General features: G+C 40.0%; 1 protein-coding gene across 8 annotated transcripts in view; it reads left to right on the top strand.

Annotated features, from left to right (window-relative positions):
- PDE7A (phosphodiesterase 7A) overlaps positions 1-16,172 on the top strand; it is a 258,747-nt gene that overhangs the window by 238,234 nt on the left and 4,341 nt on the right. For all 8 annotated transcript variants that reach the window (XR_007188030.2, XR_007188031.2, XM_057307668.1 and 5 more), the window contains 7 exons: positions 3,076-3,171; positions 4,973-5,073; positions 10,471-10,602; positions 10,792-10,883; positions 12,789-12,933; positions 13,714-13,810; positions 14,489-14,569. Coding sequence is in view for 6 of the 8 variants with exons in the window: in XM_057307668.1 (XP_057163651.1) it covers positions 3,076-3,171; positions 4,973-5,073; positions 10,471-10,602; positions 10,792-10,883; positions 12,789-12,933; positions 13,714-13,810; positions 14,489-14,569 (744 nt within the window). In the remaining 2 variants the exon portion in view is untranslated. The remainder of the gene's footprint in view (positions 1-3,075; positions 3,172-4,972; positions 5,074-10,470; positions 10,603-10,791; positions 10,884-12,788; positions 12,934-13,713; positions 13,811-14,488; positions 14,570-16,172) is intronic.

Here is a 16,172-nt window from a genome sequence, read left to right as displayed (position 1 = left end):
CATTCTCTTCTGGCCTGCAAAATTTCTGCTGAAAAATCAGTTGGTAGTCTTACGGGATTTCCTTTGTTCATAACTAGTTGCTGTTCTCTTGCTGTTTTTAAGATTCTCTCTTCATCTTTAATTTTTGACATTTTAATTATTTGTCTTGGTGTCGACCTTGGGCTCATCTTGTTTGGGACTCTCTGTGCTTCGTGGACCTGATGTCCGTTTCCCTTCCCCAAGTTAGGGAAGTTTTCAGCTATTATTTCTTCAAATAAGTTTTCTGCCCTTTTCCTTTCTGTTTTCTCCTTCGAGGGCCCCTATTGTGAATATTACTGTGCTTGATGTTGTCCCAGAGGTCCCTGAAACCTTTCTCATTTTTAATTTTTTTTGTTATTACTGTTCAGTTTAGGTGGTTTCTACTACCCTAAATTCCACATCACTGATCTGTTCTTTTGCATCAGTGCAATAACCTGCTGTTGATTTTAGCGCCCAAGTGCCCCGTCCATACAGTATTATTAATTATAGTCACCAGGCTGTACATAACATCCCCCAGACTTACTTTATAACGGGAGATTTGTACCTTTTGAACCCCTTCACTCATTTTCTCGACGTTGCCAACCCTTGCCTCTGACAACCACCAGTTTATTGTCTGTATCTGTGAGCTTGGTTTTTTGTTTAAGATTCCACATATAAGTTAGATCTGTGGCATTTGTCTGTCTCTGTCTGTCTTATTTCACTTAGCATAACGCCCTTAAAATTAAGCCATGTTGTTGCAAATGGCAAAATTTCCTTCATTTTCATGGCTGAATAGTATTCCTTTGTATATGTATACCACATCTTCTTTATCCGTTCATCTGTCTACGACACTTAGGTTGCTTCCATCACTTGGTTATTGTAAGTAATGCTGCACTGAACATAGGGTGCATATGTTTTTGAATTAGTGTTTCCTTTTCTTTGGATAAATACCTGGAAGTGGAAACTCTGGATAATATGTTAGTTCTCTTTTTAATTCTTTGAGGATCCTCCTACTGTTCTCCAGAGTGCCTGCACCAATTTACCTTCCCGCCAACAGTGGGCGTTTTCCTTTTCTCCACATCCTCACCAACACTTGTTATTTCTTGTCTTTTTGATAACTGTCCTGACAGGTGTAAGTAAGGTGATATCTCATTACGGTTTTGAGTTGCATTTCTTTGATGGTTAGTGATATGGAGCATCTTTCCATCCAGCTCTTGGCCATCTGTGGGTCTTCTTTGGAAAAATGTCTGTTCATATCCTCTATTTTTTAACTGGATTGTTTGCTTGAACATACATTGTGAAATATCTATGTATATACCCAAGCAAAGTTGGTTGTTACAGCAGTAATAACTGAAATATAGCTCACTTCTTCACAAATGATTCCAAACCACATGGGCTCCTGTTTATATCAATAGAGTGTTACCAGGATTTGGATGCGTTTTAACATTTAGTTTCTTAAAAATAAAAGATTTGAAAAGGTTTTTTAAAAAGAATATCTTTTGGTCTGCTGCATCTTTTCCAGGGTTTCTCATTCAAATATTTTTCAGTTAATTTATATTTTTCCTCAGCCATGGGCTTCTGTTGACAATTGTTTAGGCAGTTTGGGGTAATGAGATTAAGCCAATGGTCCTTTTAAATTCTTCATAAATGTTATTACTATACATACGCAATGTGGGAATAGTTAAGTGTTTTATAGATTTTTGTAAGAATCATGGATTTCTTTAGAGAGTACTAAAATCATGGTTATGGTTGTTGTCTAAATGCTGGCAATAACTTATAACTCTTTAAAACTTACATTTTTAAAAATTAAGACGATATATGTGTCCTATAGAGGAAATCTACAAAACTTTGAGAAATATAATAGAAGGTTTAAAAAATGGAGAGTCACATCTTGGAAGAGAAACTAACCATTATTTATAACAATGGTAGTTTTTCCAAATTTAATTTCTGTACTAGTGTTGACTCCGTTGTCAGTGACAAAGGAGTGGAAGTTGAGGGTGAGGTAGTCCCTACTGCATGTGGCAGCTCTTTCAGAAAATTTAGCTATGTAGGGGAATAGAGAGGGTGACACTGGAGAGAGCCCAGACTCAGATACTCTTTGTTGTTTGAAAGACAAGAAAATCTAGAGCATGTCCCTGTGCTCATGCTTATTGGAACAAATAGGGAGCGACTGAGGAGGGATATTTGGATTCTCTGGGATGGAGGAGGCATGTGGAGTGTGTTGGTAGGATATCGAAGCAAGGTTTCTGAGAAACTCTGGAGAGGTAAAGGGATTGGCTTTGAAAAGGAAAGGAAACTTGAGGGCTTATGTATTTTCTGTGAAGTCTGAGCCTGTTGAGAATGAGGGGGTGAACGGGAAGTATGTCAAAAGTTTGAGAAGAGTAGAAAAGGCTTGAAAATAGGCATTGGAGGAGGTAAATTAATCATTTCACTAGAAAAACGTAGAAAGACTGCTGTGTAGTGATAGAATAGAATTCTGCTTAGTTTTGTGACCGCTACCCACCCCCCTTCCAGCTACTCAGATTTCTTGCTACAAAGCGTGGGGGAGTCAAGTGGTCAAGTTCCAAGTTTTGATCTTGAAGTCATCAATCCTGCTCTTAGCTCTGTACCTTGGAAAATAAGCAGTACCTGCCGCTAACACAGTGGAGCTAAGGCAGTGGACTTTGGACATCCTCGCTCAGTGAAAGCACCGTGGTAGAGGGATGTGCAGCTGAAGGTAGTGCAGCCAGGTTTTCAGTGCTTTGGGAAGTTGCGTTCAGCCTAGTGTGGGACAATTTTCAAAGTTTTCTATTCATTGTAATTATTTTGGTGTCTTTCAAAAAATTGATCTATTTGAAAATGCTTGTCTTACTTGGTTGTAGAAAAACGAAACAAAGCCAATTTTTTCCTTAGAATGGAAAAAAGGAGATGTGAGATTTAAAGTTCATAGCTGGTAAAATAGAAGGATGTAAATTTTAGATAGGCAAAAGGTAGGAAGTTGTACTCTCCGTGTTTTATATTCAAAACCCGTATTTGGAAGCACAGCACAATTATGCGAGCCTATATTTCTTACTAACATCTCTTCTTCTTTCATTTTAGGAAACAGTCTAGTCAGTTTAACCTTTCATTTATTTAGTCTTCATGGATTAATTGAGTACTTCCATTTAGATATGATGAAACTTCGTAGATTTTTAGGTAAGTGATTCTAACCCATTTAACAGTAATAAGATTTAAACAAGAACCTGTTTAAATTTTCATCAGTTATATCAGTTAGCTATTGCTCTAAAACAAACTACTCCAAATTTAGTGGCTTGAATTGACACGCATCTGTTTAGCTCCTGAGTCCGTGGGGCCGTGGAATCTGCTTGTGGTCTGGCTGAGCTCATTTATGGTCTGCAGTTGACAGCAGGCGAGCTGCTCTCTGGGCCTTGCCTGGGACCTCAGCTGGGGCACTGGGTTTCGTGTGGCTCAGCTCTCCATGGTCTCCCATTCAATTAGAAGGAGGCAGAGGAGTTTGGCACCTTAATAAATTCACATTAAAAACAAAAAAGAAGGAAATATTTATTTTACAACAAGCTGAGCTTGTTCAAGGAGCGGTGGGCAGTCTCCAAGAGAAGCTGGTGTCCCCAGACCCCCGGAGCCCAGTCTCGGCACTGGATCTCCATCACTTCCACAGCATCCTCTTGGCCAAAGCAAATCACGTGGGGGTGAGCACCACCTCTCGGCCAGGAAGCGTTGAAGGTTCAAAGCCTTGGATGGAGAGCAGGGTGAAGCTGCTGTCGGTCTGTTCCATTGACCACAGCTCTGTTACAAAGATGACACGGTTTCTGTCCTTTTGAAAAAGTTTGAAAGCTCAAACTTTAAAAAATCAGCTACATTGTACTTAGGTGTTCTCTTTTTCTGATCCCAGGAATCTCTTTACAGTAAACTTTAAAGATTATTTTTAATATGTTTAAACATGCAGGGTGAGATTTGCTTAGGACTGCTTTGCTAGGAAAAAAGTTGAAGTTTTTCACCAAATAAATATGCTAAACTTAGTATGAAGGATTATCTCTTACTTTTTTAAAGAAGGAGAGAATATTTTCTTTCCTCTTAAATACCAAACTAAGATAAATTTATTACCAAGGCCTTTGAGAAACTTTTCATGTATATTTATTTATAATTTATATGCCTGTAATACTATACGTATATATGGTATAAATTGTAAAACACATACAAAAATAGATACTAACAAGAGTAATGAAAAGGTTGTTTGAAAGGATGAAGTAAGGTAAATATAGAATTCCAGTGCTCCTTCCTTCTCACCAGTGAGTCCTAGTTTACGGCTGTGGAATTGGCTCACTTTACTTAGTGACCAGTAGATTTGAGTGTTAGTTTATTGGGGCCGATCGGCAGGCTTGATGGCAGTGGGGATAGCTGCACCCTAATCGTAGTCTGCTTTTTCATGAGAGCATAACAGACACCGAGCGGAGAGTACGATTAGCAGAAGGCCCAGTCCTACCACCGAAAAACCAATTCCAGATCCAAAACTTACCTCACTGCTGCACCCGTAGGATCATGGTCCTATACCCCCAATAACTGTAATATTTTAGCTTCATATAGATTGTTGTTCACTGATAAATGTCTAGAATCTAAAACAGTACTTGGTGCAATAAGTATGTGTTGGATGAATTTTAGTGTTTTTTAAACAAATTGAGAAACTTTTAAAATTACATTTAAAAGGGGAGTTTGGCACAATGATAGATTCACATTTTAAAGGAGAAAAATATTTATTGTGTTGGCAGGAATACCTTCTGAAAATTTCAAACCACATAGCAGTCAAGTGGTGATTCTTTGGTATCCACGTGGTTTATGAGGTGATTGTCTCTCTGAATCTGACGGTTAGCTGAGAGCCACGTGAAAATTTGAAGCGGAAAGCTCGTAATCGTCATAAGTTTTGTACTTGTGCATGCTTCTCACCTACAGTGAAATCTGGGGTCTTTTTTCTCTGATGCAGTTATGATTCAAGAAGATTACCACAGTCAGAACCCTTACCACAATGCAGTCCACGCTGCAGATGTTACTCAGGCCATGCACTGTTACTTAAAAGAACCTAAGGTAAGGTGCCGACACTTCCGGTGGGTGAGAATCCTAAGAAAATGCCTTGGACTTCCTTTAAAATACTTTTCCTTAAATTAGTGATCTGACTCAGAATGAGAGCCTTCCTTTACAAGAGCGAGGCCAGGCTGGATCCAGTTTCCCATTGTGGTTATATTTGTAAGTGCAGCCGCTGGAGAACTGGGTGTTTGTTGAGAGCGAGGCTGGAGAAGTCCAGGCAAGGTCCAGATCCTAGGACCCCCCCGCCCTCCTCCCCAGAGCTGTGTTAAGACACTGGCATTTACACCAGGCTCCTTGTGAGCTCCAGGCGGGCTGGACGGCATTAGTCCAGTTCAGTGAATGAATGGGGAGCTACAGAAGGGAAACAGGAGACTTTAGGAAACTATGCTGGCTGTGGTGTAAAAATAACTCCGACAAGCCCAGGAAAATGGACACTCTGTCAGGAGCTGTTTTATTTCGATGCAGCACGAGGGAGCCTGGCGGCCCAAGCTGGGACAAGTAGCCTTGGGGAAGGAGAGAGGTGGGTGGTCTGTAAGGTCTCTTGAGAGTTAGAGTGCCTAGGTTATGGTGTCTGCATGCATTTGGGGGAATGAAATAGGGAGAAGAGTCGATGAAGACTGCATGGGGCAGCTGAGTAGAAGGTGGAATTCTGGGAGAGAAAGAGTGTAGAAAAGGGAGCAAGTTTGGGGGGTAAGCCTGGCAGAGATGATGAGTTCCATTTTGGATATGTGGAATCAAACATATTCATGTGATATCCAAATGGAGATGATAACTAGAGAGTTGGATCAAAGAGTCTGGAGCACAGGAGAGAATCTGGTGGAGATACAGGTGTGGGAATCATCAACGGAGATGATAACAGAAAGTCACATTTGCTTGTGGACCATTCCTACCCCTGAGGGTTCTGAAATTACATTTGCTTGCTCTTAGCCCTGCTTCTAAACTCTTCTCCCCTGGGATCTGAATTCTGGCTAGATGTTAGAAAGAAAGCAGCCTGACTAAACCAGTTTGTGCTAGTTGATGCCAACTTTAAGAATTTAGCCACATGGTCGCCAGTCTTCTGATTTTTTTAAAGAGATTGTGGAATATGTGAAAATACCCCAATTTTTAAAGTATATACATCATGATTTTTTTTAAAATTTATTTTAGAGTGAGTGAGCACGCGTGTGCGTGGGGGGGCTAGGGCAGAGGGGGAGGGACAAGGAGAGAGAATCCCAAGTAGACTCCCCAGTAAGCCTGATGCAGGCCTCGGTCCCACAACCCTGAGGTTTTGACCTGAGCTGAAATCAAAGAGTCGGGCACTTAACTGACCGAGCCCCCCAGGCACCCTGCATCACTTTTTTTTAAAAAAAAGCAATTTCAGGGGCACCTGGGTGGCTCAGTCGTTGAGCGTCTGCCTTCGGCTCAGGGCGTGATCCTGGCGTTCTGGGATCGAGCCCCGCATGAGGCTCCTCCCTGGGAGCCTGCTTCTTCCTCTCCCACTCCCCCTGCTTGTGTTCCCTCTCTCACTGTCTGTCTCTTTCTCTGTCAAAGAAATAAAATCTTAAAAAAAATAAAAATAAAAAAAATAAAAAGCAATTTTATGCTTTTTAAATGTCATATGCAATAATGTATACATTTCATGGGTATCAGTTGTTTTTTTTTTAAGATTTTATTTATTTATTTGTCAGAGCACAAGCATGGGGAGCGGCAGGCAGAGGGAGAAGCAGGCTCCATGTTGAGCAAGGAGCCCATGGTGGGACTCGACCCCAGGACCCTGAGATCATAACCTGAGCTGAAGGCAGACGCTTAACCAGCTAAACCACCCAGGCGTTCCCCCCCCCCTTTTTTAAGATTTTATTTATTTGTCAGAGATCGTGGGTACAGTTTTGACAAATGTGTACTCCCAAGTGCCCAGTTTTTTAATTGAACTTTAGAAAACTCTGGGCCAAGCCTGAAGGCTCTGTTTGAGAGTTTTTTGGGAGAAATCAGTAAGTAATCACAGGAATGATGATGGTTAAGTTTCCTGTTCTGTGAGACACAGGAAGTTAATAAACCTAGTGAGCATGTCTGTGAAGGCTTCTCCCCTCCCGTCGTCCACTGGCCACCCCCAGCCAGAATCCAGGGGCTCGGAAGTTAGGGTTGATGCCAGGCAGTGGTGGGGCCGGAGGGGCAGAGGACATGCAGGATGGGGACCTTGTGGATACAAATGAATAAGAACAGTCTTACCTGTCCAGCTCTGGCAATACTAATTTTTAAACTTTTTTTTTTTTTTTTTTTTTTTTGCCTGTGTAGCTCTGATAATTCTTCCTTTAAATACTTTCATCACTAACAGACTCGGTGAACTTAGTTGAAGCTTCACTGAAAGAGATAAAATCACTGAGCCCTCAGATGCAAAAATTCCCTTCTCCTTTATTGTAGTTTACATTTTAAAACAGAATCACTCAAAGTTCTAAAAATAAAAAGCCTTAAGATTGTATCTTTTTCACTTCCCAGGCTTTCATGTGGCATCATGCTTTCACGTGCTTTCGTTCATTAATTGAGTACATTTTCCAGTGCTAAGAATCCAGTGGTAAACAGGACAGGAAAGGTCCCAGTGGAAGAAGCAGTCGTTAAACAAATAAATGTTGACATGTGGGGCGCCTGGGTGGCTCAGTCATTAAGCGTCTGCCTTCGGCTCAGGTCATGATCCCACCGTCCTGGGATCAAGTTCCGCCTCGGGCTCCTTGCTCAGCGGCAGCCTGCTGCTCCCCCTGCTTGTGCGCTCTCTCTGCTCTCTCTCTGACAAATAAATATCTTTAGAATGTTGACGTGTATTGTAGTAATTACTGCTTTGGAGAACCAGAAATAGAGGAATGTGCTGGAGAGTGCCAGTGGATGGCAAGCATTTACGGCTTCAGGTGGAGTGGTCAGAAAACACCAAAACCGAAAGGGGAAACTTGAGGGGTGAGTCAGCCGTAGAAAGATGCAGCGCAGAGGGAATCGTAAATAGAAAGGCTTAGGTACAGTATTTAGTGAGAAACCTGCCTTCAGTTATGTACGATTCCTGTGTAAGAGCTAATTCCCGGACTCTAAGTGCAAAAAGAAATATTCTTTTTATAGCCCCCCAAATTACTAGAAAGTTAGGGAAAGTTCCTTCTCTCTGTACTTGCATCAGCTCTAACTTTAGGGCTTGCTCTTTATGTTTTCATAGCTGAACTTATGCAGATTATCATGGTTTTAGTTGAGCCTATTAGCACTTAAACGCAACAACAAAAACGGTGAGGTTTTTTACCGGGCACAGGAAACCTCACCATCACTATTGAGAAAGGGCCCATGATAGCTTTGCAGATGCAGGTGACGTCTGGCTCTTGGACGTCAGATGATTTGCAGTTTCTTCTTCACATGACTCGGTGCTGTCGGTGTTACCAGATAGACTCACGGGAATGGAAATAACATTTGCCTTTGGTTTTAATGCACTTAAAAAAATTGTATTCATGTCATTGATTTCTTTGTCTTTGTTATAAAGCTCATAAAGTTTTCTTTCTGATGAAAATTTTTTTACAAGCAGAAATGCTTTTTATTTAAAAATTTTTTTTCATGTGAATTTATTTTCAACTTACAACTTACTTTCCCTTCGCAGGACTTTAAAAAATTCAGTTGCTCCTTCTCATGTTTCTCTTTTTAATGGTCAACTCTTAAATCTTCCTGAGATTGTTTGATGTCCTGTGTAATGATACATTAATTCTTTTATTAAGTCTCGTTCTGGATTACTGTATTCTCCCAGGAGAGTGCGTGTCTGTTCTTCTGCCGCTTCCCCTGTGTTTTCATTCTCATGAGAATATGATTCCTGTGCATATCGCTTAATAAATTACATGTTCGTAAGACACCCATAGCCATGCCCGCACGTCTCTGTCGGGGAGGGGAGCTGCCCCCATAGTACGCCTCCTTTGTATCTCGATTAGTAAGCAGCGCTTTAAACATCTTTATTTTTTAAATGCTTTTGCATATCCTAAAGAAGAAATCATTTTCTTCACCATCCTCTCCATCCATTGAGCCTTTCCACATAGCAATTATAGATAATACAAAATAATGCAGATTTTCTGCCTTCAAACAGCATACAGTTTTCCAGGGGATTCAAGCCTTCAGATGATTTTTTTTTTTTCAGTCTGAGATGAACTTGACATAGGGGTTGGAAAAAAGTCCATTCTGGTATAGGAAGAAAAATGTTAGAATTTTTATCTAAATTTATTTTTTATCTCATAATTTAAAGATTTTCAACTTTCACCTCTGTTTTATCATATGCAATATATATTAATCCAGTATTATAATCAGTAAGTATAACTGTGTTGATAGTATATGGTCAAAATATTTTACTGTAGGACGCAGGGTCCCACGAGTGTAGAGAGCATTGCCCTAATGTTAACCAAGATAAAAGTATGCCCTGCAGAGTGTCACTATGGCAGGACATCGAGGTGTTGTAGGAACGCAAATCAGTCATTTGCTTGCTTAGGGGCTGGAGGCAGAGAGCAAGGTGGGGATCTGGTCAGTGGAGTCAGGCCTTAAAAGATGAGTAGAAGTTGGCCAAAAAATGAGAGGTGACTGATGAAAAGCAGGTGATGTATGCACGTGATCATTTCTTACCATTTGACAGTTTCAGTTATTTATTTTATCACTGACAATTTCAGCCAGGTAAGAAACTTACTTCTTGTGATTATTTTATTGTATCAGCTAAGATTAGCAATGAATATTGAGAGTAACATCGTAATTGCTAGTTTACAAGATTGCCCTTTCTGAGGTGCATACATTGTGAACACTGTTCTGAATGTATCCATCCGTTGGGAGAGGACTTTATTACACACTGGACATAGACTTCTCCATGATTACTCAGTAGCTTCCTTAAATATTAGGACCACAGAAATAACCTTACGTTTTGGATTCTTAATTGAAGTCTGGTAACCAATTTGTTGATAAGTAAGCACCCTCAGTCATAGGTCTTGTACTGTATTGTACACTTAAAAATCTGGTAATGGGGTAGATCTCAGGGTAACTGTTCTTACAACAATAAAAAAAATGTGAAGACCTCATAGGTCTGCTACAGTAACAACAGTAGACAAACCTGTGTTTGTTTTAAACCCGTTTCGCAAAACGATGGTGTTATGTTTTAGCTGTCATTTTAAGTAAGCTTGTTTAAAATGAAACGGTATAAGGACGAGGTCCATGAACTCCACGTGGGCAAGGATACACACCATTATTATGGCCGTGCCCAGCGTCATGACGAAGGCGTCACCTGGCAGGTGCTTGGTGGTCTAAATGAACCGTCTAAAAACCACGAAGGAGGAGGAGACTCAACACTGCTATTTGGGGCTAATTCAAAACTACATTAATGGTACCGAGTTGATTTCAAACACGTCTGTAATTAATTCTCCCGTCACGCTTCAGCTTGCCGGTTCTGTAACCCCTTGGGATGTCTTGCTGAGCTTAATTGCGGCTGCCACCCACGATCTGGACCATCCAGGTGTTAATCAACCTTTCCTCATTAAAACCAACCATTACTTGGCAACTTTATACAAGGTTAGTACAATTCTGCCATGCAATTTAATATTCTTGCATTCTGGAAAGTGTTTTAATGGAGTCAAAGTAGTAAACAGACACTTTCAATGAAGGTTAGAATTTTAACCAGATTAATATTACCGACAAATAATTTTTTATGTTCAGGAAGAGACTTACCATTAAATAACTCAGATATGCCCTTTTTCGTAGAATACCTCAGTACTGGAAAATCACCACTGGAGATCTGCAGTGGGATTATTGAGAGAATCTGGTTTATTCTCACATATGCCATCAGAAAGCCGGTAGGTTGGATTAAGACACATCTAATTTCTTACGAACTATGGAAATTAAGCTGGCAGAACAATTTTATAACGTTTTAAAAGTTATTCAGGTGTTCCACAGTTTTCAGTTTTTGTTAAATTTAATAGCTAAGTTATTTTACAAATTTATATCAAATTTCTAGTAATTTAAACCTATTCTACAGTATAGACTAATTTTTTTTAGTGAATTTTTATGGCTCATTCCATAGATTTGAATATTATAAAATTCACTCCAAATACACAGTGACTCAGTCACAGTTTACTACTTATTTATGTAAATAGTATTACATATTGCCATTTTATACTCATTTGAATAAAACCATACATTCTAGGTGTAAAGAAATTAATTATTCTGTATAATAAATACACTCATTCAAGTAAATTTCAGGAGCTTTTGGAAACTGATAAGAAGTAAAAAGAATGCTTTGTAGTTCAGTAGCAGAGTCCTGGAGTCGCTTCTGGAGCTACAGGATAAATTAATGATGGAAAGAACAGAAAATACTAATTTTTAAAGAAAAGACCATGTAATGTTAAGCAGGCCATTTGAAAACCTAATAAAAAGCATCAGTGCAAATGAGCCCAGTATATTAGTGGTTAACAAAATCTCTTATCTTTGATCCACAAACAAAAGCTTTTACTAATGCCTCACTGAGAGACAGTGCTCTTAAGAAAACCACGTAAATGGGTATAAACCATCTAATTCTAGGAAACAAGGTGAGGCATAAAAATATGTTTGGGTACTAAAATTGAAGTTACTATCATAGTTCTTTCCTTTTTCCCTTTCATATTTTAAAACAACTTTATTTTAAAAACTTAAGTATTTTGTGTAATGACCATGAGAAAAAAGCTGGCCTTTATTTTTTATTTTTTTAAATCTTTATTCACGGATACCATTTGGAGTTATGACAGTACTTCTGGTAAGTAAAATTGTTTCTTGCCGTAGTACAAATATAAAAATAGCTTAAACCATAGTTTTTATATATATATAAATTATCTTTTTCTTGATTAGGGCAGATTAAAATATTTGCTTTATTCCCTTTTTTGGCATGTTTTACGTTTGAGAATTAACTCGGTTGATAAAAACTGAAAATAAGGAGCGCTGTGTAATAGCATTCTTTCATGTTTCCTTTATTTAGGGTTTTACTTAATATCCAATACTTGAGCCTTTTAATCTGCTGACAGCTCTTTACTGATCTTTATACGTGGATCATGTTTGCTGTGGCCCACTGAGGGGAAGAAAGGCAGGGATTTTTTTTAAGTTTATTTCTCTTGTTATTTGACTTGAGACAGTTTTAAAAATGATGTAATGTATTTGTATTAACACGTTACCTTTTCCTTTCCAGAAAAGTTGGATATGCATTCAGATAATTTTGATTCTTGAATTTGACCCTGAAAATACAATTTTATCTAAACTTTATCAGATTGGTGGGATTTTATCAGTGTATAATCGAGCATCTCAGTCAGAATAATTGCAGGAATTAGTTGTTGAATGGGCTGTTCTTTCTCCGTTCGAACCAACCTTCTGCCTTTCAGATCTCAGACACCAAAAAATAAACCAGAGTTGTTTACCCTCAGCACATCCCAGCAAAGAATTTTCTAAAATAACATACCAATCTCATATAGACTTTTTTAAGGCAAATAATTCTTCCTTGGCCGAAAAAATAAAAGCACTCTTTTTGGAATGTACACATATTGCTATTTTCCTACAAGCCCCTTTGGTTTTAGTTTTGATTGTTTTAGTAGGTTTTTTTAATGAATTCTTTAATTCAGTTTTTTGATAGGTCTAAAGTTGAATGGCAGTTAGAGTATTAAGTTTAAGAAGAAAAATCAAGAGTAACTATTTAATTGAAAGTCTTGTATTTTCTCTTTATATTTCTCTAATTCCAGGCAACAAATGGAGACTCAGATAGGTGCTTTGATACTAGCCACAGACATCAGTCGCCAAAATGAGTATCTGTCATTGTTTAGGTCCCATTTGGACAGAGGTGACTTAAGCCTAGAAGACGCCAGGCATAGGCATTTGGTTTTACAGGTAAAATGGGGCTGGGAAAGATTCTCTTTCTAGGATAAATCACATAACCACTAGAATAAAACAGAAATCTTCTGGGGTCACTTTCAAAGTGGTCAGATCTTGAGGGAAAGCTGTGGAATCTCCTTCCGTTAGTGAAACACTTTCCAGAAGGTTAATCTCCTCCTTAGGAAAGCACCATTGATGGGACCGCCTGGGTGGCTCCGTCGGTTAAGCATCTGCCTTCAGCTCAGGTCATGATCTCAGGGTTCTGGAATCGAGTTCCGCGTCAGGCTCCTTGCTCAGCAGGAAGCCTGCTTCTCCCCCTGCTTGCGCGGGCTCGCTCTCTCTCAAATAAATAAGTAAAATCGTAAAAAATAAATAAATAAAAAAGGAAAGCACCATTGCTTTTGTAGTTTTCATACTCAAGATTTCTAACGAAAACAATTTTTGGCGAGATTAGGGTGCTGACCAACAAACAACATTTCAATCAGTTCTTGCATCTTAAAAATGAGAGAGCATCAGATCGTTTATTTGTAGCTTTATGTTTAGTCCAGTCCTCTCGCATGGCTCTTGGGTATTAGTAAGCATGTGTATTTGGTGAGCAGTCCTTCAGCATTCCTGCAGAGCATTGATAGCCCTAACAGTGTCTTGAAATTAGTACAGAACACAGTGAATTTTCTGTTGCAGTATTTTCTTTTTCTTTATTAAGATGTTGTTTTTCCCATGATTAGAATATGTTGAAGCTTAGTACAATTGATTTTTACTTTTTTCTTAAAAGACTTTTAATATTTTGCGTGCTAGATGGCTTTGAAATGTGCCGATATTTGTAACCCGTGTCGGACCTGGGAATTAAGCAAGCAATGGAGTGAGAAAGTCACAGAGGAATTCTTCCATCAAGGCGAGTTGCAGTTCTGAGTGGTTGGTAGTCTGTTCAGTTCCCTTCTTAGCATCACGTGGATCAACTCACCCACACATTTGCAGGAGTCCAGCAGGAGGCGCTTGGTATTTCTAGCGACAATTCATAGTAGGTGTACATACAACAAATCACGTACAAATTAAGCATCTGTTTTGGAAATTAGTTCGCTTTTGAAATGATCGGATGCGAATGTATGTACGCATTTATAAACAGACATAGATCAGGCTGGAAGTTTCGCTCTATAGAAAGATTCCCCTGACCTTGTTCCGTCTTTGTTCCATGTGGAAGGTATGGCCGTATGAACGTGCGGGAAGTTTTTAGTGACTTAAAGCCAGGAACCATGGATCTTCATTTCATGCACCTTCCTTTTAGAAATCTCAAGTTTTAAATTAAAATGCTGACAGGGTTACAGTCTTGGGGTAACACATAGTGAAATTTTTCATCTTCTCCATTTAAAATAGGATATCAGCTTGGCAACCTTTTCTATCTGTGAATAACTTAAAAATTTTAAAAAGAACTAATTTAGAAGCTAGCCTCTCATGATGATTAAGTGTGTCATGTTTTTCCCAAGGAATTTATAGGTAAGATGAAGATTCTAGTTATACACTTAAGCAATAGGTATGTTCCACATTAATAATTCTATTTTTTTTTTTATTTTAGGAGATCTAGAAAAGAAGTATCATTTGGGTGTGAGTCCACTTTGTGACCGTCAGACTGAATCTATCGCCAACATCCAGATCGGTAACTATGCGTACTTGAGACATAGCTGGTTAGAAAAATGCCACTGACTTTAATTTTGTCAAGAAGAGAGATACATTTGAAATATATAATATTAAAATTATGCTCGCTTCTATTTTTTAGTTGAAATTTTGCCAGTTTTACCCCTTTTGGCTCTTATAATTTGCTCTAATTTGATCTTAGGTCCTAAAAACCATGATTTTTGCAAAGTAGGCAGCAGTAACTTTGTGTCTGTTCTGACACTGAAAGAATACATGGTTTGCCCACGTGGAAGCTTCTTTTGCATGACTCGGGGGTTGCCGTTCTGAAGTGAGAAAGGGGACCACTGAGTAAGTGGGAAGACAGTGTGAAGAGCAGCTCCGCTACTGCTTCCTCGTGTCTCTTAGCTCCGCTCTTGGTTCATTCTTCAGCCTCCCGCACGAGCCTCTGGTAATCTTCCCTCGAGCTGTCTCTTGAGGCTGCTCCCCAGCAGCTGCCCCTCACATCCCCTCAGCAGCTTGGGACTCGGTCCCTTCCCCAAATCCGTGACACCCCTTCACTCTTTCTGCCTTGCCGTCCTTCCCACCTGCCTGCTTGACTCGTTTTTCTGGAAGAGCCACCTCGTCCACCCTCCACTCTCCGCAGGCAGAGTCGGCCCTTTTCCAGGCCTCCGGAGCACCAGATGCATGTGTCTCCTGGCTCCCAGGCGCTGCCCCTGGAGGCAGGGGGCACTGGAGAACCGTTAGCTACACGAGCGTAGCAGTAACGGGAAACACGGATGTGCTGTGACTGCAGCTGTGCGAGAGCAGAGGCGTGGGCGGTGGGGTTTTGAGTGTAAAGTGGGAGGACATGTGCCAGGTCAGCAAGGTGTTGGGGGATATGCATGATTTCGGTAGTTGGTGTTGAGTAGGGCCTTGGAGCATTAGTGAACGTAAAGAAATGTGTACCCAAACTTCAGAAAGATAAAGTTTCTAGAAATTCAGAAGGTAACGTGCTTCCGTGGCATAATACTTTTTGACATCAAATCCCAAGTAAAATAGGGCTTGGAAGGATTCTGTTTCTAGGGTGAATCATGGGACCACAGAATAAATGCTGTGATTACTCAGAGCCGGCGTAGGGTCAGTAAGGAGAAGTCATGCTTAATTAACCCAGTTTCCTCCTTTGATAGGAATAATAGTTTTGTTAAACAAGAAAAGATCATGTCCTGGGTAAGTAAGGCATTTGACATGGTGCCTGTAGTGTCTGTGGAGGCGAGAGAGGCCCGTGGGCTGGCACAGTAAGTGGATTCTCAAAAGCCCGTGATGAAAGCTCCCCGCCCTCCGGCACCCCCGTCCGTTCATTGCTACCAGGTACTTCAGAGCTAAAAGAATGAGGTTAACCTAGAGCCAGAACTAATACTTCTGGATTGTTGGATGTTGCAGGCAAGATTCAGAAGCTCTCAACCAGTTGGAATAATGGGTGAATCAAATAAGATGAAACTCATGTAAAACCCTGGTAATAAGGTTCTGCACTTGGGTATAAAACACCAGCTGCTCACGACTTCACTCTGGCACCTGGAAAAGGCAGGGCTTTGGGTGACGGTTCAGCCTGACGCTGTGGTGTGAGGACAGCTCCCAAAAAGCTGCTG

This window comes from Ursus arctos, unplaced genomic scaffold, assembly GCF_023065955.2.
Source record: "Ursus arctos isolate Adak ecotype North America unplaced genomic scaffold, UrsArc2.0 scaffold_6, whole genome shotgun sequence".
NCBI classification, from domain to species: domain Eukaryota; kingdom Metazoa; phylum Chordata; class Mammalia; order Carnivora; family Ursidae; genus Ursus; species Ursus arctos.
The sequence above is the reverse complement of the archived record's forward strand: the minus strand, read 5'-3'. Positions and strand labels throughout refer to the sequence as shown.